The following is a 24,609-nucleotide window of genomic DNA, read 5'->3' as shown; positions in this document are numbered from 1 at the left end:
CTCGATGGAAAAAGACGAATTTAAATTGAAATTACAGTTTTTATTTTATAGGGAATAAATCCAGGTGTTCTTTTAATTTTATTTTTGCCTGTGAATGAAAAAAAAATGAACAGTAGGTTTTAAAAAAATGGCAAACAGCAAGTTAGTAGTGGTTCCAGTAAAATAGTCTCATTTGTACTATTTTAGCAGAGGTGTATTGCGTGTCTATGAATATGTTTTTCCTGTAGAGCAGTAACTCAGTGTTAAATATGCAAAGTATTACAGCTGGGACTTTAAACAAAGTGAGTAATGCATTATGATGAGAAATTGAAAGTGCTCAAATTATTTAGGTTATTAAAAAAAAAAAAAAAAAAAGTGAAGAGGTAATTTGATTATATCCTGAGAATATCTACATGAGAAATGGGATCTCCAGTAAAATAGATATAAATGTATCAAGACCAAAGGACTGGAAGTATAATACAAATGAAATGACACCCCACTTGGCAGTGAGAATAATTAACTACTGGAACAACTCATTACAGGTTATGTGAACGTCACTGGATGTTGTGAAAAATCAAATTATTCTGGTGAATGAACAAATATGAATTTATCCAGGAAATACATTGACCTTGTTTAGTCAAAATTAGATGAGATTATGCCAATATTCAGTTACAGCATTAGAACCTATTCAAAGAAATCTCTACTTTCTTTAATCAGGAAAGTATTTTCACTAATGGTAATACAAAATGAGTATATCTACTCCTTTTCAGAATGATTTTTTTAAAAAACAGGATTCATACTTGACAGAGTAGCACAGCATTAAAGAAATTTCCATCTCACAGTGATTTAAGTACAGTCCCCATGGAAATGATATCGGAGACTGTGCATTTCATTGGATACATATATTTGAAATGATATTCTAAGAATCTTGAAAACTCTAAAAACCCAGGAAATATTTAAGATCTTAATGTAAAATAAGCCTCTTCAAAGGGCAGTGCTATATGCTTCACATAATATAAACTGAACATTGACACATTAGAGAGACATTTCTTTCAGCTTGGGAATAAGGTAAAAGGAAAACAGGAATCATCATAACTTGTTATAAATCAATACAAAGTGTTGCTGGATTTTTATTTTAGAGGGAATGAAGATGCGACATTTGAATTAAAAAGTTAATAAGTATTGAGTAAGTGTTTTGGGAAACAGAAAAAAAAAGAAAAAGGGGAAAAGAAATATTTAGTCTCCACTGTGTAGAAAGCATTCTTGCAGGTTAGTTAATGATAATTTCTGCCTTTTTTAAAGTGCAAGCAATAATTATACTTTAAAAAGCAAGAAGACTGATCTACTTTGGCAAAGTTTCCTAGTAAGAGTTATTATACTTTTAGCAGTGGGAATAGGCAAAACCTGCAGGGCAGAACCTCCAGAGTACTTACCACAGTTTGATGATTGACTTGAATCACCTCATCACCAGCATGGATTTTCTTACACTGGTCAGCAGGAGACTAAGGACAGGAGATAACAATTAACTTTATATTTGGGTGAGGAGCATGAGGGAAGAGCACAAATGAAAACCATGAATGGGGAAAGAGGCAAGAAAGCTCTGCCCAGAGAAGTATTATTATCACATAACAATACTTTATTAAAAAATGTCTCTGTAAAGAACAATTTTTTTTTTTTTTTCTGTAACAGATGGTAATTAAGTGATGAAGTAATCTCAAATCCTACTTCCTAAGGTGATGAACAGCCTTTCTGACTGTTTGAACTACTTTAGCTTCTTTACCTCTCAGAGCAGAGTATCAGGCCATGAGCCGTTACAATCTTGCTGGGAGTTCACTGGGTGAATTTACATCACACAGCAATAAATCTATTATGTCAACAAATACTGAACTATGGCACATCCAGAGATAGGGCTGAGAAAAACATACACATAGCAGAAAAGCAGGCCTAGTACAGACTTTTATAGAACGGGTTTTCTGCTTAAGTTCACTGCAAATACTTGGCAAATATGCTACAGCTCCATCACTTTCAAAACATTACTAGATTAACCATATGAACACAAAATGGTAATTACAAATGGATAAAGTCTTTGACAGTCTAGCTCTTCAGTATATATAATATTATTCCACTCCCATAATTTCAGATCTGACTTGAAAAACTTCCTTACACTAAATATAGCTTCCTCTGATTGTATTAAAATAGATTAAATTTCACTGTTCTGCAAGCCACATGAACATGGTCAACAGCATGCCAATATACACAACAGAAGATCTACCTGCACTAAAGGTGACTTGAAGAGGCTTATAAACTTGACCTCACTGCCTACCAGCCAAAACTTCCAGAAAATTGGCAACAGCTGTTCTGTTGGGCAGTATACTCCAACCACAAATCACAGCTATCATTTCTATCCATTATGTGAATGAATTTTATAAATAAATAGAAGTAATAAGGGCAACAGGAAACAACATAACAAAAACCCAAACAGCCACTAGATAGAAAATGACTACAATTGCTTCTAAACAAAATACTAGCAATTATGTTTTAATCTTGATAGGTAGGCAAGCATCACACAGGTGCTTGCTCACTGCACTTCCTCAGCAGAATAGGGAGAAAATACAATTGAAAAGCTCAGAGCAGGGAGATCACTGACCAATTCCACTATGGGAAAGCTTTCTTAAACATGTAAGTAAAGAGGCACAGCTCAGCTATGGCCAGTGATTTTTGGCTCATATCTGACAGAACAGCTTCCAGGCTCTTCTCACAGCACTGCCCTGCAACCCCTACTGCCAAAACTGTGTCACATAAACACAGTTCAGAGACAATCTATGAGGAGCTCAAACACTGTCCAGTAGTGACCACCTGCTGACTAATCAGTAGATTTTGCAGTCTACACAATTGCTAGGAAGTGGTAGGAAACATCATTAATTATTCAGTAAGTAATAAATAACAAGCAAAGTAGGGCAAATAGCCAATATTTGACACTGATACAAAGTGTTATGGGTACTATTCCAAGCAGAGCTTTCACCTCCAGCCTTCTCCTTGCTTATCATTCTGGCCTCCCTTCATGAGCTGCTGCTAAGCACTCACCTGCTTGATCTCTGCTTGTTCTTTCACAGGGGTTTCTCTATCTTGTGTAGCAAGAATCCAGCCCTTCAGCTAAACTGCCTGGCCATTACAGCCTGCTATCATCTCCTGTCATCTCAGTCACACCAAAATAAAAAGGATTTTGCCTATGTATTTTCTAGCCAGAAACTGCCTGGCTTCAGCATCAATTTATCTTTTTAGTGGAAACACAGAATTTTGGCAGACTGCTCTTGATACAGAGCTACACTTATAACAGAAAGATAACCTATTTCCATGCCTAAAATTCAATGGAAACATAAATTTGATTCCTTTAACCTGTGAAAGAAAGGTAAGCAGGAAATGGAAGCAAACATCACTATTCATAATGCATTTAACTTCAGTTGACATGAGTTGAAAAAGCAGAGGCCTTTTTTTTTTTTTAAGCTCCTTTCCTGACTTTGACAAGGCTGAGCTAATTATTATCTTTTAAAATTAAACACTGGTTCTGAGGTCAATTATCCCTTCAAAAGGAATGAAAAATCAACTTGCTGAAATGCCAGAAATTAAGTCTTTGAAGCTGGTTTAACTGCACATGTGATTACACTGTAAGAAAAATAAAAGAAAAAGAAAACAACCAAACAACTTCTTAGTGCTCTCTTATCATAAAGACCTTGCACAGACAAGACAAAAAAATTTTAGGGTTTTAATGGCTGGTTAATTTCTTATCTCCTCCCACGAATTTCAGTTATAAATATATGTTTTTCCACAAACTGATTCATATTTCTATGTAAATTAATTAAAATTACAACAAACAACTATATTATTTATAGCATGTGTTATTCATTCTATGGGTGCAACATAATCAAGAGGGTTTGTTCACCAGTTTCAGGAATCAATATATAATTTTTATGTCTCTATTTACAAATACTTAAGACTTCTAAATGCTATCAATGGTGTTAGTATAAGTAAACAAATTTTAATTTACATTTCATTTATCATAAATTATGATAAATAAATCATCAGGCTTTCCCTCGATCTCTAATATCTCAAAAAACGAGTGACAAAAACCATATTGATTTATACAAAATGAAGAAAACAAAATATCAATATTACACAGTATGTGCTACTTTGGACCCACATGGCTAGCTGCACAATGCAAATTTTATCTTCGTTGGGTGTTAGCATTGCTTAGTTTCAATATCAGTTTTATGAAATTTCAGTTTCTAATTTATTCACTTTTATTTGTGGATATAAATGAATTTATTCACTTTTAAACAGATCCAAGGCTGAATAAAATCTCTGTGACTAAAACATGGACTACATGGAAAACAGAAGGGGTGGGTGTGATTATGAAGCCTGTCATAAAAATTATATTGCAGAAGTTGAAGTAAAATTATTTTTTCAAATTTGTAATTATGAATTGCAAGTTAAGTAACAAGAAACTACTTCACAGATACAGTGAGTAGCATGAAAAGAATAACAGTCATGCTGATTTATGTGCTGCAATATGCTTATCACTGGCTGCAATGTTTTGACCAGAACCACTGTGCACAGAAGTTCAATATTTTTGTCTTTTATAATTAGTTACTTCATCACAGGTATTTTTCTACATCTATTGCTAATATTTTCAAATTTTTAAGATGGTGACATAATATGTGCAAAAGAAATAAATAAATAAAACACTATTGATAAGAAGTGCCTTGCTTTACAGCAAGTTTTGATATAAAAAAATACACTGCAGGTATACAGAAGATACTTGCATGCACAACAGATGTTCTTCTAGGCTAAGCAAGCTTACATTTTCAGTTGTTCCTGTGATTACATGCAGCCCATCATATGTTGATTTGATATACATCCCCTGAAAAGAGGCAAAAAGGTAATTAATACTTGTAAGAAACAAATATTGTTTGCATGATAATACAGTAAGTATGTATGTCTGTTTCAGTTTAAAAATGGTAACATTTCAGATGTCTGGAATAAATCATGTGTGAATAACATCTGCAGTTAAACACATATGTATCATTGCCTGTTACATACACTATGCATTTTAAGTTTGAAAGAAGTTTTGGGATAGAATTCAGCGCCAAGCGCAAGCCTTAGCATGAAAGCTTGATACAGTTCAGTGTTTGAAATATTTAACATAACCTCTCTTTATTACTAGTGCCATAAAAGAAGTATCAAAACTCAAACAATGAACACAAATAGTCTTTAAAATTATATGCCCTCCTTTCAGAGACTTACTGGTTCAATAAGAAGGAAACAATCTAACTGAGAAAATACATGAGCCACTGCTCACATTGCCAATTTATGTAGAAAAAATGAGCATGGTGAGATAACAGGAGTTTCGTAATTAGTCCAGCGAGAATTCTGCTTCAAGGAGGTGATTGATGAGATACAGAGAGACAACCTAAGTAGGTATCTATCTATCCGTACACGCATGCACACACGTACACAGAGCCTTAAATGTCAGTGAGACTCAATTGCTTGCATTCTTACCTATCATGAGTAAGGTCGTAGCTTCACATCTCTCTGTATTTTGTGGTTATACATCAAATTTTGAAATCTAATTAATCTAATTGATACACTGTACTGCTGATTCATTATCCTTTCAATAATTCTGCATCACCTTGCATTGTCAAAATGCAAGAGCCTCCAGCAAATGAGAAAGAACATTTTGTTCAGCAACTGATCTCAAGATTCCTGAAACTTAATGAAGATCTGCAGGCTAGCTGTTAACCTACAAAAATAGTAAAACTCCAGAAAGGCAAGATTGTCTTGGTCTCTACAACTACATGAATTGTAAGGCTGCAGAGAAGTCAGAGTCAAACTCTTTTTGAAAGAGATGGAAGCATGAGAAATAAGTTGGAACTTGGCAGAAAAACAATTTTATTTTCTTTTTTCTTTTTTCTTTTTTTGAAACCTTGAGGGTGACGCAACACTGGAACTGGTTGCCTGGAGAGGCTGTGGAATAGCTGACCTTGGGGATGATCAAAACTTGACTGGATGAAACTCTGAGAAACCTGCTCCAACAGAATCTGTTGTGACCTTTCATTATTGCTTCTACCTTAATATTAACTAATCCATTTTCAGATAAGTTTAACTTTATTTAAATCCTAAAAATAAAAGTAGCTAAAACTGGTCATACAGCTTAACTTTACTGCTTATGAATTACCAGTTTAGATAATGCTCACTATGACTACTTGTTCTCTTAAAACACTGCCTTATTATTAACTTTTGTGTTTATTAATTTTATAAGGTCATTTCATTAGATCATGCAGTTAGTGTTTTTATTTCATTTCATAAACATGCATGCAGCTTCTCTTTGCTTTAAGAGCTGACAAATTCAGACTGTATTAACATGCCTACTATTACAGTTCAGGGGAGACTTAAGTGATGTTGAAAGTTACTTCAAAATGTAATAGGGAAGATATGGAGAGACTTTCGGTATTTGCCACAGTATCTTTCTAATGTGCAAAGTATTTTGTCAAGCAAACAGCCACTGACCTATCAGAAAAGAGTGTCTTCTAGGGAATGCTTCAGATGAGATTATTGTTAAATAAAGAAGACTGAAAAAGACATTTTAGAATAATAAAAAGGACTATTGAGCTCATAATAACATGTACAGAAATTTAGAAAATATTATCAATGAAGGTTCATTTTCATATGAAACACAACCCTTTTGTGAAAATGCTTTAAAGATACAGTACTTATTTAAACCTGGAAATTAATTCAGTTTATATGTAAGCTTATGCCATGTCTATAGGAAGTCAGGTTCATTTGCTGAAGAAATGAAGTTTTGCAAGTAAAAACTCACAATTAATACAACTGAATTTTATTTTAGATAACTGAATCCTTATACAAGTCTGAGCGATCTGTTTACAACAGATATTTCACCAAAAGTAACAAACACTCCTTTTCTAGGTGCCAACAGTGTTCAAAGCTGAAGCTACAGATCTCAGTAGCTCATAAAACCTTAGCTACGCTTATAATCAAGAGAGGTTGTGTTTTGTAATTAGTCCATAAAAGTAACAAGCCTCCTGAATAATCATACAGTAAGCACTTCCCACTGAGTCTCCAAAAAATAGATTTTTAGTGATTTTGCCCCAAATTGCTTTCTATATGAGATTCTTTCCTATAAAACTGAAATTGCTATATCTCTTTCACAAGTATGTTTTGAGGATAAATTAACTGATGTCTGTGAAGCATTCAGTAAGGCCACAACAAAAAAAAAAAGTCATGACGAAATTGGTAACTGAAGGGAACGCAGAACTTAGATGAAATGTGGTAAATAATACATCAAACCCTACACTGAATGATAAGGATAAAAATGGAACTCTGAATACTTTCCATTCAGTGAATAGCATTCATTTTTCTCTTGAATGGAGTAGAGATCCTGTGGAAAAAACTGCTATACAATCACGAGAAAGCCATTTGTAATTCATTACTCTGTTCTATATTTGATTCTGATTAATGTTTTACTGTTCACATGATTTTTCTTTTATTCCCATTTATAGTCCTTTTTAATATTTTTTTCCTATGCAGAACACGGTGTCAGCAAAATTGATTATAAAGAACTTTCCAACCTACCACATTATAGCGCCTTCACAATTAGGCACAGAAAACTCAGTCATTCACAGTGATTTCGCTTCATCTAAAAAAAATTTTAAACGGGCAAATTTGATTGCAATACTTATCTCATGTCCTCCGTCAGCAGTACCCACTGACTGCAGTTGTGTTAGCTATAAAAGTACTGGCACACTGCATATGGTGAAGTATGCACACCACAGCGCTTCCACCTAGTGATGGAGCCCAGTCTACTGCGTGGGCATAGCACACGCTCTGTCTGCTTGGTGTTCCACTGGAAAAGAAGGCAGTATGGAGGAGACTACAGGCTGTGTGACAGGCCATGACAATACAGCCAACCAGCCTCATTTTGGTAGCCATGTCATAAAGGATGAAATCCAACCCTGAGACTTTATGATAAGTTTGCTTTGAGAGTATACTGTTCACATCCAAGAAGCCAGCTGAAATTTCTGGATAAAAGGGAAAGTTATACAGAGATCCAGATTGCAAGTGTGCAGGATTGTATCAGCTTTAAGGCAGGTCAAAAGCAACAGGGTTACAGTATATATACTAAACTAGCTGTGATACTGACTTGGCATCTCTTGGATATCCCTGAATTAACTCATTAATTGGACAAGAGAAGAATCTAAGCCAAAAAGACAGAAGCTTTGGTCACTAGGGATGCAGCACAGCAAATAGTATCTGTCTGTCTTCAGGATTACACCTTGTAAAAGTGTATATAATGCCAAAAAGTTAAAGTAAAAAGTATTTTATTATGCTGTAGTTTTTTTAAACTGTATCTATCCAAAACTAAATTAAATGTGTCTAATCATACAAAAATTACTTATGGTATTAAAGCAGTCTCAAATCAGTATATACCTCACTAATCATGCTCTTGTAACTTTGACAGAATTTGTACATGATGTTCATTGCTGTTCAGAATAGAATAAAGAGTAAGGTACTGAAATAATAGAACACATTTCAACTAACAGGAATCAAAACAAGCATTCAGTTACAAAGAAGAAACATCACACAATGTTAGTGACAATAGAACAGGTTTTAATTTGGCAATTCAGTAGAATGTTAAGTTCCCAAGCACTTTTCCTATTCCTCCCACAGCCCACTGATACCAGAATGACTGTGAACTGGGGAGCTAGGGAAAAGATACAGAAATCTTTACCTATTGACACATAAATCTCACAAAACTTTCTTGCCTAAGTGTAACAGTACAATAACACTAAGAAATGGTAGCAAAATAATTATTACACTGTGAAATCTGGGGAGAATTTTAATTGTATGACCAATCAATAATGTGAAGTGACTGGGATGTCCAGAAGACAGCTACCTGGCCTGCTCAGTGAACAACAGTTTATAAGGGATGTATTTTGTTTCTGGGATGATATTTATCAAAGTTTTATTTTAACCATACTGCAAGGGAGGCATTTAACTATTTTAATGCAAAACACAGGAACATACCTTCCACTAATCATTTTCAAAGCACATTAACTAATGACAATGAATGCTCAAATACTTACATGTGCAAATAAAGTTAACTATTTTAGTACACTTCAAAAGCTGTAATATGGTTATCAAAAGACTATTAACTATTTTTAAGCTGCTCATATGTTTACTAGTTGCACATCAAGCCCTAGATAAAACTGACAATAAAACTGACTACAATCCTTTTATTTGCATAAATGTTAATTAAACTACTTTCAGAAATCATATTCAGCTTACCAAAAGAAATTAAATAAATATAATAGTAGGATATGAATGAAAACACATTTTGTTTTCTGGAACTTAATTTTTATAAAATAAAGATCCAAGGCTTGAACTCTAATATTTAAATTGCTTTGGTACTTACCAAACCTTCACTGGGCATAATGCTGGTGAGATGAACTACCTCTAGATGTGCTGACTGTGACACCAGAGAATCAGATGAGAGTGAAATGATGTGGTCACAAATTCCAGACAAGGTTTTACACTACAAAGAAAAATAAGAAGAAAAAAAAATGATTTCTTGTATTTATTTGAAACTACTGGCAAAGTTCTTAAGTCTGAGAACAATCTGAGAATAAACATATCGTTTATTTCTCCTGTAAAAACTAGAGGTTGTCAAGAACTGAAGTTGTGTTGCATAGGGAAGTTAAGAACAAGAGCTTAAGGTAACAAAAAATATCTGGGTCAATAAAATAAACATGCCTGTACAGTACTTTTGAACAAAAGGTAATTCTGTGTACTGAGAACATCCATGCATCAAAAATACCCAAATGTATAAAAATGCTCAATGAACTTAATCTGATCTGTTATTATAAGATACCATAATAAATAACATGGAAATTTTATTTTATGAAGCATGTGAAATCCAGTTGTGAATTGTGTGAATCCACAGACACCTTCAAAATAGGAACCATATTTCGAAAGTGGTGATGGTGACAAATTGAATCTATTAATGGAAGCCAAACTTTAAGTCTGTGGATTAGAAAGGAGCTGATCTGGACTCTCAGAGAATCTTAATGTGTAAAGACCAAGTTTAAAGTATTCCTTCAAAAAGAATATGCTCCAAAATATTTGAATCTAGTCTGAAGGCACGCATTTTGATGAATTCCAGAGTGGTCTTCCAGTCAAACTTACTATATGCATCTATTTTCCTTCAGGGACTACACTCTCATTTTCCCTAATTATAGAAAATGGTAGTGAAATCCCTTACGGGAAGTTTTGTTTCAGTCATTTGCAAAAGCATGAGGATTTCTAATATACCATTTGACACTATACATAGAAGTTAAACAAATAAAGTTGTCACGAGGAATAAAATTAACTAACTGAATTTATAGATTACATTCCCATTCACTGTATGGCCACTCATCTGGAAATGTAAGTACAGCTCTGGAGTACTGGATGTGGCATTTGTATTTTGGACCAGATGCAAGAAGCAAAGCATCACATTCAGGTATGCATGACTGCATCAAAAGGTCAGCAAAATAACAGGAATATTTCCAGCAGTTTAAACTCTGGGCCAGGAACCATAAACAAAACTTCAGTTCTTGTCTTCTCCCACTGCAGATAGGGAAACTGGCTGGCTCAAATGACATATTTTACTGCTGTTCTACATATGACCTGCTGGCTGACCCTGGTTGTGTGCAAATGCTTTCAGCCTGTTTTTTGAACTACTGTCATATCAAAATAATATTTTTCTTTCAAAATAAAGCACTCTCATGCTTTCACATCTTCTTAAGAACATGCACACAGAGTAAATGTAGATTAAATCCAGAGTCACCTTGCATATGGTTTATAATTTAAGAGTTGTCACATGTAAATACTTTCTCAGTAAAGAAGCTTTACAATTAAATAAAAGTAAACAAGTATTCACTCAAATTTGATCTTATGAATCTTAAGATCTCACCACGGTTCACAAAGTTATTTAAAATCTATGCTAGGAAAGTACTCAAAAATAATATATTGGAATAATTTTAAATATTACTTTACCTAAATGTATTTGAGCATGTCCAGGAGACACCTGACACTACTTATACATAATGCAAAGGCTGAGACAGTATTGATGGAACAACTGAGGAGAATTTATGAATAACAGCACAGGGACTGGAAATATCATTTGATCTAGCACTACTACTATGAGAAAATGCATTAACATCTGCTGAGATATTTTTGTCATAAGAAAATTGAAAGTTCTAAAGTCCTGTATACTAGTTCAAAAATGGAAAGTATAAAACTGAAACTTTCCCCTCTTCTATGTTTTTGAGCTTCTATGGAGAAGAGGTAGCAAGGTTAAAAGTAACATTCCTGATAAAGATGGAGTTCCAGAAGATGTACACAGTTAGAATCACAAGTCATGAGTTAAAAGATGTTTGTATATATGTATATATACAAAATCCAAATCCCAGAAGACGTTGCTTTTAGTTCTTTTCAGAATCAGGTTTGCAATAGAGAGCTTTTCTTCCTAAAAGTTACTGCATGCTTTCTGAATTTAACACCACATCAATGTTTTATGATATATTTTAATCCCTGCTGGAAGCAGAGTATGTGTAAAAGGCTTTAAAAAAAAATGTCAGGCACTTGGTAAGAGCTTGTCAAAAGCTTATCTAAACTTGTAAATCCTTCGAGATTTCCCCCAAACCATACATTTTAACTCTATCTCACTGTGAGTACAAGCTTTTTGTGCACGCACCATGAAAATATAAAGTATTAGTACTTAAAGGCCAATACTCAATCAATAACTTTGCATGATATTCTTCCATTTCCCTTTAGTCATTAGATTTGTTGGGTGCTGGAAGCTTTTACAGTGTTCTGGGTCAGTGACAACCAGAGAACTTAAAAATGCAAATACGCAATGGAATGACAGCATTCCGTGCAAGCAACCCTAGCAAGAGTATCACACTACAAAGAGTGTACCATCATGTTGTAAAGCTTCTAAAACAACCTGAGTTCTGGTGTTGCCTGCAAAAATAAACAGGCATGGGTACCAGAAGAGAACTAATTCTTAAGGCTTAAATTTGAAAGATGTCCAATTTAGCAAGGTGTAAAAAGACTTGACAGGTCTGGTTTTGATGTTAATCACATCACCTTCTGGGAGCCTCCAATCTTCAGAGAATTTGAAGACGTTATCTTAGATGAAAAAATATTTAATTAACATTTTTGTGTAGAGCCTATTTATATTTCTTTAGGTTGATTATAAAAAAAGCATAACATTTTGGAGTTTGAAATGCAGACCATTGGGGCAATAATTAAAGTGGCTGGCCACTAGTACTGAGCTGGTTTCAGGGGCTGCAGTCTACATAAGCTGATTTCTCCTCTTTCTTGTGTTAAAAAGATTTTTTAACTATATATACACATATGTATATGTATATTTAGCAATTCCATTTTATTTATGAAAACTTTAACTTTCAGCAACTGATATGATTCATTGTGAGTTTTGTCAAATAGTAACTTTATTTTCCCATAGTGGAATTTAATACTTTTTAAAAAATGATTGAAGGGCATGATGTAGGACTGGAGAATACCATAATAGAATACTTACCACGTGAAGAATTTTGTTTTCTGTTTCATACACCGTACAATCCTGTGGGAAAATAAAACAAACACAATTAATGCATATTGTTTTAAATTTCCTATTAAGAAAGAAAAGAATGCTTAATGCTGTCAACTATCTCTTACAGATGTACCATAAACACAAACTCTTCAGTTCTGTCATGTCCAGAATGTCACTTTATAAAAGTAACCTGACTTTTCTTATGGCTCATTAACTTCAGGGATGATTTATTCTTCCATTATAGTAAAGAAATTTTTCTGCTCAGTACTAGCAGTAAAATACATGTAAAGCAGTGGAGACAGTCACGAAAATGAGAAAAAAAAAGTGAATATAATTGATCTGGCATGTTGGAAATCCACTGAAACTCAGAGCATGATAGGCATTGCATGAATGCATGCTGTTGTACAAGTTGTGTGAGATGCAAACCATTGTGTCAGACCTACCAATAGGTAGGTTGTGCTACTATAAAGTGTCAGAAGGACGAGTAAGCAGAAATTATTTTGATAAGTACAAGATTAAAGATGTTGAAGATTATATACTTGGTTTATTCTTGCTTCAAGGCCATAATTGTTTTTACTGTCCGCATGAGACAAAAACAGCCACAGTTCCATCTCTTGGAAGTATTTCCATAACAGCTCTAATTTTTGGTTTTGGGGGCACAAGTCACATCAGAAGGGGATGAAGACTCAGAAGACTCAGGTTTGCTTGTGTTGCACACTGCTTCAGAGATATCCAGAGGGTTTCACTGCTTTAGTGACCTAGTTAGACCTAGTCCCAAAGTTAGACCTGAAAATATAATCCTAATTGACCTCTTTATTTGCTTAAGTCTTGTAACTTCCAGAGCAGCCATTTTCCTATTCTAAATGTCATTTTAAGGACAGTAACTCGTATCAATCCATAACTTAAAACATTACTCACTTAACTCATATTTTTATTTAACAACATTACAGGCAGCCAGAATATCACTTATATTTCATGAACCAAAGCATAACACTTCCTAAAAAGTGCCCACTGCCTCTATTGCTTCTTAAAGTTTGGAACGACCTCTATTGCAGGGCACAGCCATGGCATGGGAGTATTGAACCCCATCCCACAGAAGAGATTACAAGTGCACTGAGAGAAAATGCAGCTTCTCCTGCCAGGAAGCACTCCAAACGGGCTCGCTAGTTCTCATGATGTTTTACAAAAATTAAATTAACAGGAACATAACAAAAATGCAAGTGTGCCAGGCAAAGTGAGATTAAAATAGAAATGCCTGGAATTCCCCTCACAAAGCAATCACCTCTGAGGCCACCCGCAGCCCTGCCCCAGAGCTCCAGAACCTTCCGTCACCGAAGGCTTTGTGGTGGGCACTGCCCTGTGACAACAATCTGTTGTGTCAAAGGAGTGCTTTTATTTCACAAAATCTGAGGAGAAAACGTTTGTGAGGTGTCCCAGCACGTCTGCCCTGCTGATAGTTGTTATTTAAGTCAATTAATGTTTAATAGCAGTAAAAATAAAGTTGGAGAACTGCTAAATGTATCGCCATCTTGGAAGCAGCTTTTTACAGAGCAAGATAAGGACTTCAGGATATACTTTCAGGATATATTTGAAGTAAAAAAAGACTTTTCTTTTCCTGAAATAAATTTTTAACTAAATTTTACTTTCTGATATACACAAAAGATCCTCTAACTTAAGTTCCCTTAAAGTTGTCATTTCCTCTTTTTGGGATCAACGTGATAGCAGTAACAGTTTTAATTTACGTTTAATTGCTTTAAACTTCCCATGAACTAATTCTAACATCCTCACCCCATTTGCTCTCCAACTAGATTAGCTGCATGATCAGCTTAGGCTGTGGTACTCTGCAGGAGGCTCTGCAGCTGACTGATAGCTCCCTGCTCCTCTTGTCCAGCAGCAAAAGCCCTTGGCCGCATCCCATGCACAGAGGCCATGTGCAGCTCTTGGCCTGCATTTGTGGGGCACTGCGGTGAGGAGCCCGTCTGCGATCGCTGCAGGGCAGCTTTACCTGTGTGAGCCACACAGCCTTGTGCACACACCTGGAGCACCAGTAGCTGCTTCACCCACAAGATTAAGCATTTATTTTGGAGGACTGGCACTTTTGTGGAGGAATTAGCTTCTATGTGAAGACAGTTTTCAAAATAAGAAAGATAAACCAGATTGCAAATGACAAGGAACACAGAGGAATTTATATTAGCATTTCATGGTCAAGTACCCCTTTGATGTTTCTTCTGTATTCATGCTGTTATTTTCTTCAGCACAAAAATAAGAATGCAATTAGTCAGTTTGGTTGGCAATGCCCAAGGCAGTTTTTCTTACATGTTTTACACACTTCAAACAGCATATCCACCATCTCCCTTTAACCCTGCAAGTACCAAGAGAAACACATGATCACAGGAGGGCTTATAGCTTGATTTCAGAGCTAATAGTTCTATCTAAATTATTCCTTTAATTTCTGTGCTAGAAAAATAATATGAGCTTAATTCCGAACAAGCTTAATTACTTCAGGTCAAATAACTGAAGACTTGCGTAGAGTGAAACCGAAATTTTACTGTTTTGTAGAGCAGAATTAATGTTAGCTATACTTAGGTTGCACATCCAAGCTTACACTAGCATTAAAATTATTAATGGTTTTGGGATTCCTTCCAAAATATGTGCATAATGACTTTTTGTTAATACATCAGACCAGTTTAACTGAGAGGTTAAAGCACTTGCAATATTATACTAAAATTCTAAGATATGTAAGTCACAACAATCTTCTGATGTTTTTTGTTGTTTTTTGTTGTTGTTTTTTGTTTGTTTGTTTGTTTGTTTTCCTGATACACAGAAATGCATGAGGGATCTCATAAAAAAAAAATAGATTCTTCCAGGACTAACACTTATAGAATTTTGATCTAGAAGATAAATAATAGTTGTACTCTTTCTCCATCCTCCATAGGCATGTAGACGTTAAAAATGTATTATTTTTCTTAGAGTTAAAAAAAATATATAAAATGAAGTAGCAGCATTCCATTTCTCCTCTGCAGAACAGTAAAGTACCGGAATTATGAAATAATCACTCCTACAATATCACGTACAAGCCAGTTTCTGCACTTCCACAACACTGACTTTGACAGGTATGACACCTTCACAACTCTGCTAAGATAAAAGAGCTTTTTTTTGAATATTGATAAAGAAAAAAAAGATGGTAGGACTTGCACATAATCATGGTACATTCATCATTTTAGTTTGCAATTCATATACTACTGAAATTTGCAGATACTGTAAAAACTTTCAAAGGGCAATTGGGCCCCAAAATTAAGATGCCTCAAAGATTTTACAGCTTTCTATGTAATGCTATTCATTTGCAATTTCTGTTTATTTTAATAAAGTGGAGATTTGTCAGGGATAAGAAAACTAAGTACAATTTAGCATTAGATATCTAAAATTTATCTCATTCAGTATAAAAAATAGTCTGTTAGAATGGTTTCTATTATTTATGCCACTCACTTCATATTTCAGCCTACAGTTAAGACTACGTTTTTTGTTAGATGAGACATCTTTGCTTTCACACATTAAGATCAATTTTCCTCAGATTTAGTAACAATAAAGCTGCCTTCCTCTGAAGGATATTGCTTTATCTACACTTTCTGGTACTAAGTTTTACGTACTGTAAAAATATCAGATAGCTATTAAGCAACCCAGATCTAAAAATAAGGTAAGAAAAACACAAGACTGGTCTTGATTTGTAACTAACCTTACAAATGAACTAAACATTTTTCATTGTGAATTTTCCTGGAGACTGTTCTCTAAGATATATTGTTTTTAAGTTGTCAGGATGAAGACAGCTTTTGGAATGAAGTGGTATTGAAGAAATGAAGAAATAAAACAAAACCCCAATCTACTACTGGCAGAGAAGTGAATTTCATTTGCCAAAAGGAGCCAAAAGAAGAAATGGAGGCCGCAATTCAAAATTCTCTTACTTTCACCTAGACCACGGGGAAAAATTAAACTCACACCAAAAAAGTACATATCAGCTGAGCAGGGTGTGAGAAACACGCTCAAGATAAAAAACTTCTAATCAGGCAAAGATCTCTGTGAAGGGCATTTTATTCATTATTGCAATAATGGGCACACACATCTACTGACAGGAGAAATTGCACAACTCGTCAGTGAAATCTCCTCCATTATTTACCCTGGGTCCAACGCAGGTAAAGCCTCTCCTGGCACTCATTGGTTGAGCATCAATGTCTGTTACCAACCCCTGCCTTTGGGTATGTCCTGTACTCTTTATGGCGATAAGAGAACAGTATTTTCAACTATCTGCACACCAATTCTGTCCTGCACCAGACTCTCCCCTATGCTATATAATTACCTTATCAAATGCCTGTGCCAATTTTACCTAGGTCTCAACTTTACTCTGTTCAGCAACTTTCTTTGTGAAAGGCAACTTATCCTATGCTACATACAGAAATACTGGAAATTTCCACTGCAGAAACACAATCTACCTCTCACAAGGGGAATCAGAATCCAAAATTTTGTACTGCAGAGAAGTTCATTTTGCTTAGTCTGTAAATCAAAAATAGCCTAGCTTTATAAACACTAAAAGAAAGCTTAATAGAGATACTTTAATAATTAAATGTCTACATAGGAATTTATAAACAAAGAAAAGAGAAAAAGGATTGTTTGTTTTCTACTGCAATATTGCATGAAGGAAAACAATTCTCAAAAGGAAAAAAAGTTGAGTATTAGAAATTAAGGGTAATAGCGTATAAGACAAATGTGTGAGCCTTGGCTACACTGTGCAAATGCAAAATCTGATAGATACTTGATCTTTTGCTTTTTTTATGCAAGTAATAATATTGAGGAAAAGATTTTACAGAATATTGCTACTTCAGAAAGCCTCTTAAGTGAGTTCTACTAACTTACACTCAGTCTTTCTGTACTTCTGTGACTTCCTCTATTTCAGGGGCAGATGGTGAAAATAACAATAGTGACTATTACTGTTTGTATAATATGTAGAGCTACAGAACCAGATGAAAGTATCTGATGTACCTGTGGATTGTACTACATTACAGATTAGTAATGAAAATACTGCTACCCTTATTTGCTTCATATTTCACTAGTTCAGTGTCAATTACAAACAACTTTTATGTAACAGGCACTTTTTTGAGTGAAGAAGATGTAGTACAGTTGCATCTTGATATAAGAAAGAACTTGTCCCTGAAATATTTTTGATTAAACACACCTGAATCTCTAACAATTTTTTTTTAGCATTTAGCCTGTTTCTGACTGGCATTGTTCTTCTATGGCAGCAAATAACTTAACATGAAATTGTCCACTCAAAAGATAAGTGAATTATTTTTAACTGCACACTAGCTATCCAAAGACATGATTATAGCCAAAATCTGAAATCTTCCCATCACTCCCACCAAAAGAAAATATGGAAGGAACAGAAAGGTAATAGGCAAAAATATATTTTTTTCTGATCAAGTAAAAGCTTAGCAATGCTTTTACTATTATGATTTTTGAGCAACTATAAGCACTTGGAAAGACTGGAAGATAACCACTCCTACCTGTTGTACAATGGTTGTTAGTTCCAGGCACAGTTGAACAATGTTGTTTTTCAGCAGTGAGTATTCTGTCACACTGACAAATGGAGACCTGTGAGAAAGGAAGAATAGACTTATGTGATATTAATGATATCTCACAGTACTTATGATTAGTAAATTCATTTTCATAAAGGAAAGTATAATCAGGTCAGCTACTTATTCTCTGGTTTAATCAAGAAAAAAGACTCCTAGAATAATGAATATACTTTTCAATAACACAGTCCTACTGTTTTTTTGGAGTCTTCAATGGCATTTAGAAGATGTATACAATACAGAGATCAGTTGTACACCACAAAATTATGAATCACCTAATCACGACAATCTCCAGCAGCAAGCCAAATAACTTTTGTAAAATGTGACTATGAAACAAGAAACAATGTTGGCTGGAAGGAAGTGAATTTTGGCTAGAACCTTAGAAGTTATCATTCTTAATGTCAGTGAAACATGAGCTTCCAAATAATTGTAAGCAGTCAAAATTTCATTTGTATGGTTCATTAAAAAAGCATTACTAGTATGACAACACTCTTCTGCAGAAGTTAGCACCTTAATTCGGAGAGGAAAATAATGTTTCCTTAGTCAGTAATAGCTTCCTGTGAACTGGGATTTTCTGCAGGCTTTCCACGTTCTAACCAAGTCTGACCCCATCTGAATGCATAAGAACTGACAAGGTCATAGCCCAAGAGAATATGAATGCTGGCATTAGTTTAGGAAGATGACACCAGGATTATACAAATCTCATAAAGGAGGGTTATTCACTCTCACCATGACTTCTAAGGTGCCATTTATATATTCAAGAGCATTCAGATTCCAGATCTCTACAGCTATTACTCCAGAAAAATGGAAACAATTGAAATTCCATGCTGCAATTGTATGTTTTGGGTTCTGTCTTGCTACAGTTAAAATTTTAACTACATTTATCTAGATTTTTTAATTTGACACAGTGATAGAACCAGGTGAAATAGTTTTAAACTAAAACAGGGGAGTTTTAGATTAATGTCAGGGTGAAATTTTTCACTCAGTAGCGAGGTGCTGGAACAGTCTGTCCACAGAAGTTATGGATGTCCCATTCCTGGAGGTGTTCAAGGCCAGTTTGTATGGGGGCCTGGGCAACCTGGAGTAGTAGGTTAGTTAGTAGACCAATCTGGAGGTTGGCAATCCTGCCTGTGGCGAGACGATTGGAACTAGATGATCCAAGCTATTTTGCGATTCTATTATGATTCTATGATTCCTTTCCAAATTAAGTACTATCATTTATCTTCATATTCTCATATTCATATTCATATTCAGTACAAGGTCAAGAAAAAGTAAATTACCTGTCCAGCCAGGCTAGTAAGTTCTTGGCAGCACCAATCAGGTCAACTACAGAGGTAAGAAAATCATTTGGCAGTCGTCTGGAGGCCCTGCCATCATAATGGCCACTCCTCCTTCTACCCGTTATAAAATTCTGAAGATTTTTGGCCGAGGCATTCAGCTTGTGAGAGAGAGTTCTCAGGTTTTCAGTCTCCAAACCATAGTTCTGAGGGGAAAAAGGGAAATGCAATCAAGTGAAATAAGGTGTTGTAATCTAAATGAACAGAACAATGAGGCAGAAAACTCTAAATGGTACTTGGCTGAAAGGGAACAAAACTCATGGATGTCTGGCGTCAGATTAAGCAACAGGCTCCTTTGAAACGTGCCCCTAGTGCTAACAAGCACGGTGGTCTTTTTTGTTTGTCTTTTACCCAGTGAATTCCCCACTTAGATCCAGGTGGTAAGTACAAAGATTTCAGCTCTAATACTTTTAAATAATTAACTCAGACTCACACTGAAAGTCTTGAACTGAATTGAACCAAGATCTCTTCCTGCCACAACAGAATGTAGTATAAGAAAAAATCTAACGAGCACTTAAACAAAATTAGCTTCACCATATGAATTGATTGACCATTATTAATTTCAACAGTGTGTATATTTTAATGGATGAACGTTCATCAGTACTGCATGTTAATTTTACTCACTAAACTTCTTCCTCAAAACAAAGACTAAAGAGCAGCAAGCAATGTACAGTCTTGCTGGATGACAATACTGATATTTGTACAAAGACTAAATGTTTCCAACAACAAAAAGGGAAAATGCATTGAATGACAACAAGCATATAAAGTGGGACTGTATGAAAATCAAACAAAATATAAACAAATGGTAGGTGAGGTTGCTTGCTAAATTTGGATCAGTTCTGACTGGTGCACAGGCCTGTTCCTTTTTTTGCCAGCTATTCTTCCTCTCAGATAATAACTCTGAAAAATAAATGAAGGTCTCTACCTCTAGCTTGGAGGACAAGACATGGAAACGCTTCTCTATGTTCTTAGCTCAATGCAAGGAGCTGACTTTTAAAAATCATTTTAAACACTAGGGACAGAATGCATTTCAGTATTATGTACATACTATGCCTAAAGCATCCCAGTCAGTCAATGAGGTTTGGAAGCATCACATAGAAGACTGAATTGTGAAGCAAATGAAAATTACATTGGCTTAGTTACAGAAAAGAACAATTCTTTTAATCTTTTTTCCAAAACAAATTTCATACAGTTAACAACAGTTTCACTGAAGGAAGGCTCTCTATTTTCAAAAAGTTTATATTTAAAAAGCATGTTGTATTTGATATTTGCATGCCATCTGTTTAATATTTGCAGTTAATCTTTCTTTTATTAAAATATTGAATGAGTTCCCTCCCCTCTATTTTACTGCCACTTTTACTCATGCCAAGATGATGACTAAGTGGATGTATGGGGATGTCTTTACCAGCTTGCAAACTGTACTAAGCAGTGTTCAGTTTCCTCTAAGGAAGAGTTTGATTTTGCATTCTCAACAACATTTTTTAATGATGATAAATCAGATCCTCCTGCTTTTATTTCCAAGTCCAGCCTTGGTTATCCCTGTGGTAACAAGCAGAAAATGTTTCTCCAAATAATCCATTATAGAATGAAAGCTCAGGGAACCTGTCAGTTTACTTTCAATAAAAGTCAAATGGGAAAGGAAACTGCTTGACCACTGAGTCCATGAAGTGCCAGTATACAGCACCAGATTACAGGTCAAAATTTTGAAGAGTGTGGGCTGGTTACTATCAGTCTAATCACCTGGAGTGAATTTTACAGTCTTGATTCAAGTCACTGGAAAACATGAAATGTAATTGAGGAAATCCACCTAGTAAGCAGGTTTTTTCATCGCAAAGTTTACTAATTAGCATGCCAGTGGTAACTTTAATTAATGTAAAGTTTTAAATATAGAATAGATTAAGAATAAATAAAATGTCCATAAGGATCATCGAAGATTAAAGGTAATTTTTCAGCACAGTAAAAGTGCTGATGCAAGCTAGGAATTTAATTGAGATCTATTTAGTAAGGTACAATAAAAGGAAAAAGATAGAAATGACAGTGAATTAACGTCTCTGTAGAAGACAGATGTAGTAATGCTCTAAATTTAAGCTTCCCTCAAGTCTAAGATCTTCAAGTAAATGAAACAACTACAGACAAATACAAAATTGGAAAAAGAATGATTAAAAATAGTCTTTGGATGTATCACTTCCGAGCACTTCATCCTCATTTACTGCATCAGAAAACTGCTGAAGGAAATTATGGCTCCCTTAGTCCTTCCCAAGTCAGTGGGGGGATAAAAAGAGATGTCCCAGAAGAGGCAAGAGCAAACAGGTGTTTACACACTCAAATTTGATCTGAATCCATTATGATTTAGTGAATGTGCTTAAAAACAAAAGATGGAAAAGAAGCTGTTTAAGAGAATAAGTAGGTGGGTTGCCTTGTTCTGTATATATGATGCTGTATGTACTTGGATCTCTTCTAACTCCCACTGGCATCTCATCTGCATGATGCCAACAGTCTCAAACCTGCCAAACTAAATCATTATCACAGCAATCATATCAGACCTCAGTTTTCACAGCTACATATTCTGCTCTCATTATGTTAAGTACATACTGCTACTGTGAGAGATACATAGAAACGTTCTTGAGCCTCTAAAATTCTGGCTCCTGGCAGGTGATTTCTCTCTTGCACAATTAGTCCTAGATATTAATATGGCTTTAAAAAGCAAAACAAAGAAATAGCATCAAGGCCACAATCTCTAAAAGGTTTGAAGACAGTGCCATTAGCACAGATAGAATTCTTATAAAACAAACAAACAAAAAAACCTACACCAAAATAAAAACAAACCAAACCAAGGTTTCCTCCATTCCCTGTTTCTATTTTAATGGTGCTTAAGGCTGTTACATAGCCTTTTATTTATTTACTTATTTATTGGTTACACTATTAGTGGCAGTGGACAGACAGGTTTAGATGAGAAATACTGATTGCTAAATTGACCTCAAGCAGTGTGTCATTAGAAGAACTACATAGCCATGTACTTTGTCAAATCTCCTTAAAAACTTGTTCACAGGACAGCTCAGTGAGCACAAAGTTCAGATGAGCCCAGCACATTCCATGTCAGCAAATCAGGACTCAGAGCCATATTGCAAAAAGCATAACTGCTGTGAGAAAGTAAGAGCCAATCTTGAACACAAAATGTGAACGGCAAGTCAATGAGAAGCTTACTTCATCTTTTCCATATTCAAAGAGAGAACTACTTTTTATGTCCACTTAATATGGTACGCGGCAGCGTTATTACCTTCACATAAAAAGTTACACGAAGATGGTCTGATTTGTTCAATAACAAAGATTTAACAGTACATTTTAGTTCTGCAATTCCTGGTGCCAAATCAAGCATCTTTTACAAAGCTTGCCATGTAAGGCATTCAAAACACCACAACTTAAATACTGAGCTGCACTCACATTTGCATGTTTCATACATAAGGTTAAGAATCTCCACTATTTATCAGTGCAGCCCAGCTGCAGTGGCTGGAGCTGCCAGGTCTTGGTTCCAGACGGCAGCAGCAACAGCTCAGAACCATTAACAAACCCACAGACATGGGCCTTTGCCCCTGTGGGTACTACTCTGCCCCTAACACCAAAACACTCTCAGCTGCTCCCATTCCAGTCTGCCCCAACAACAGCACACCTGGACTCACCGTGTGCTCCACTCCTTCTCAGAAGCCTGTTTCCCAGTTGCTTTAAACTGATGTATTTGTGAACTGCCATAGAAAGATGCTGCTGTGCCCTCTTCTCAAGTCCCAGCACTGATGGATAGTGAGCTGAATTGGGAATTTAATTCATAAGTTCCACTTTTGCCACATTTTTTGCCACATATTCCCACTACCAACTGGTTTTTGACCAGACCCATTCTCAGATGGCATAAACTGATTTAAAGGTATTGTGGACTTGCAACCACTGAAGCAGCAGTGCAGGGATGCTCTGCTGAGAAGCAGAGCTGCTCCCTCCAGGCTGCCCCGCTCCCCCGGGGCCATGCATCCCACCTGCCTCCCTGGGCCACCCTGCCACGTGCTGAGCCCTCAGCTGACAAGGAAAGAAAATCCCCAAGCACAGTAATGGGAGACTGCAACCTCCGTTGGGGAAATGCCACAAGGGATCCTGCAGCTTCCGGCTGTGTGCATCGCTGTGCGTGTAGCTCCAGCAAGGGCAACAGCCTCGCGATGGAAACCACAGCGCCCACAACAGCGTGTTCATTATTCAATATTGGGAAGAGGTAATCACAGCTTGCTTAATAAAGCATAAAACCAAAACCACACACTATATTTTTAGCATAAATTGTTCTGACATTTGAATACAGTGAGAAAAATAGGTGCAGCTTTGTAGTGTTTGTTGTTTCTGTTTTTAATTTTCCTTTCTGGATGTGTATTCTTAAAATACTTTGATTTGTAAAAATTTCTTTGCTTTCATTACGTAGACCCTGCTCAGATTTTTTAAACTGTTCTGTTAATGATACAAATGAACAAAGGTTACCAAACTAGCAGGAGCCCAGAGCCCAGCAGGCGTTGTATCTCAGTCAGGCATGTCTTTGTTTCCTCTTTAAGAATGTGCAAACTGAATCTCCTTTATGCACATAGCAAATGGAAGGAGGTAAAATAATTTTTTTCAAGTAAACCACAGAGGACCTTCTCTTGAAATTATCTGAACAAATAAACGAGTTTTACTGTTGCATTAGAATACTAAATTAAAAGTCTGTATAAAACTCCATTCCACAGAACATGACCTAATTTTAAGTATTTATTATAGATTTGAGATAAATTGCTAAAAGATCCAGATTGGTATTTTATGTGAACAGTCGTGACGTAAATTGAGCTGAAGGAAAGAATAAATTACACCCTGTAATTAGCATATTAAATTTGATAGTGTTAAAGATCTGCTGCAGTGGTTTGCAGACAGGAAAAAATGATTTCACATGCAGTCTGCTAAAAGTTACTGCTTTGGCACAACTAGTGCTTGCAGCATGCTG

At 35.5% G+C, this 24,609-nt stretch overlaps 1 protein-coding gene across 1 annotated transcript in view; it reads right to left on the bottom strand.

Annotated features, from left to right (window-relative positions):
* LOC306951526 (connector enhancer of kinase suppressor of ras 2-like) overlaps nucleotides 1-24,609 on the bottom strand; it is a gene marked incomplete at both ends in the record, with an annotated part of 166,738 nt that overhangs the window by 65,729 nt on the left and 76,400 nt on the right. The window contains 6 exon segments of the mRNA XM_079542036.1: nucleotides 1,413-1,481; nucleotides 4,838-4,897; nucleotides 9,467-9,586; nucleotides 12,638-12,679; nucleotides 18,202-18,289; nucleotides 19,551-19,753. Of these exon segments, the coding sequence (XP_079398162.1) occupies nucleotides 1,413-1,481; nucleotides 4,838-4,897; nucleotides 9,467-9,586; nucleotides 12,638-12,679; nucleotides 18,202-18,289; nucleotides 19,551-19,753 (582 nt within the window).

This window comes from Tetrao urogallus (assembly GCF_951394365.1).
Source record: "Tetrao urogallus genome assembly, chromosome: 13".
NCBI classification, from domain to species: Eukaryota; Metazoa; Chordata; class Aves; order Galliformes; family Phasianidae; genus Tetrao; species Tetrao urogallus.
The sequence above is the reverse complement of the archived record's forward strand: the minus strand, read 5'-3'. Positions and strand labels throughout refer to the sequence as shown.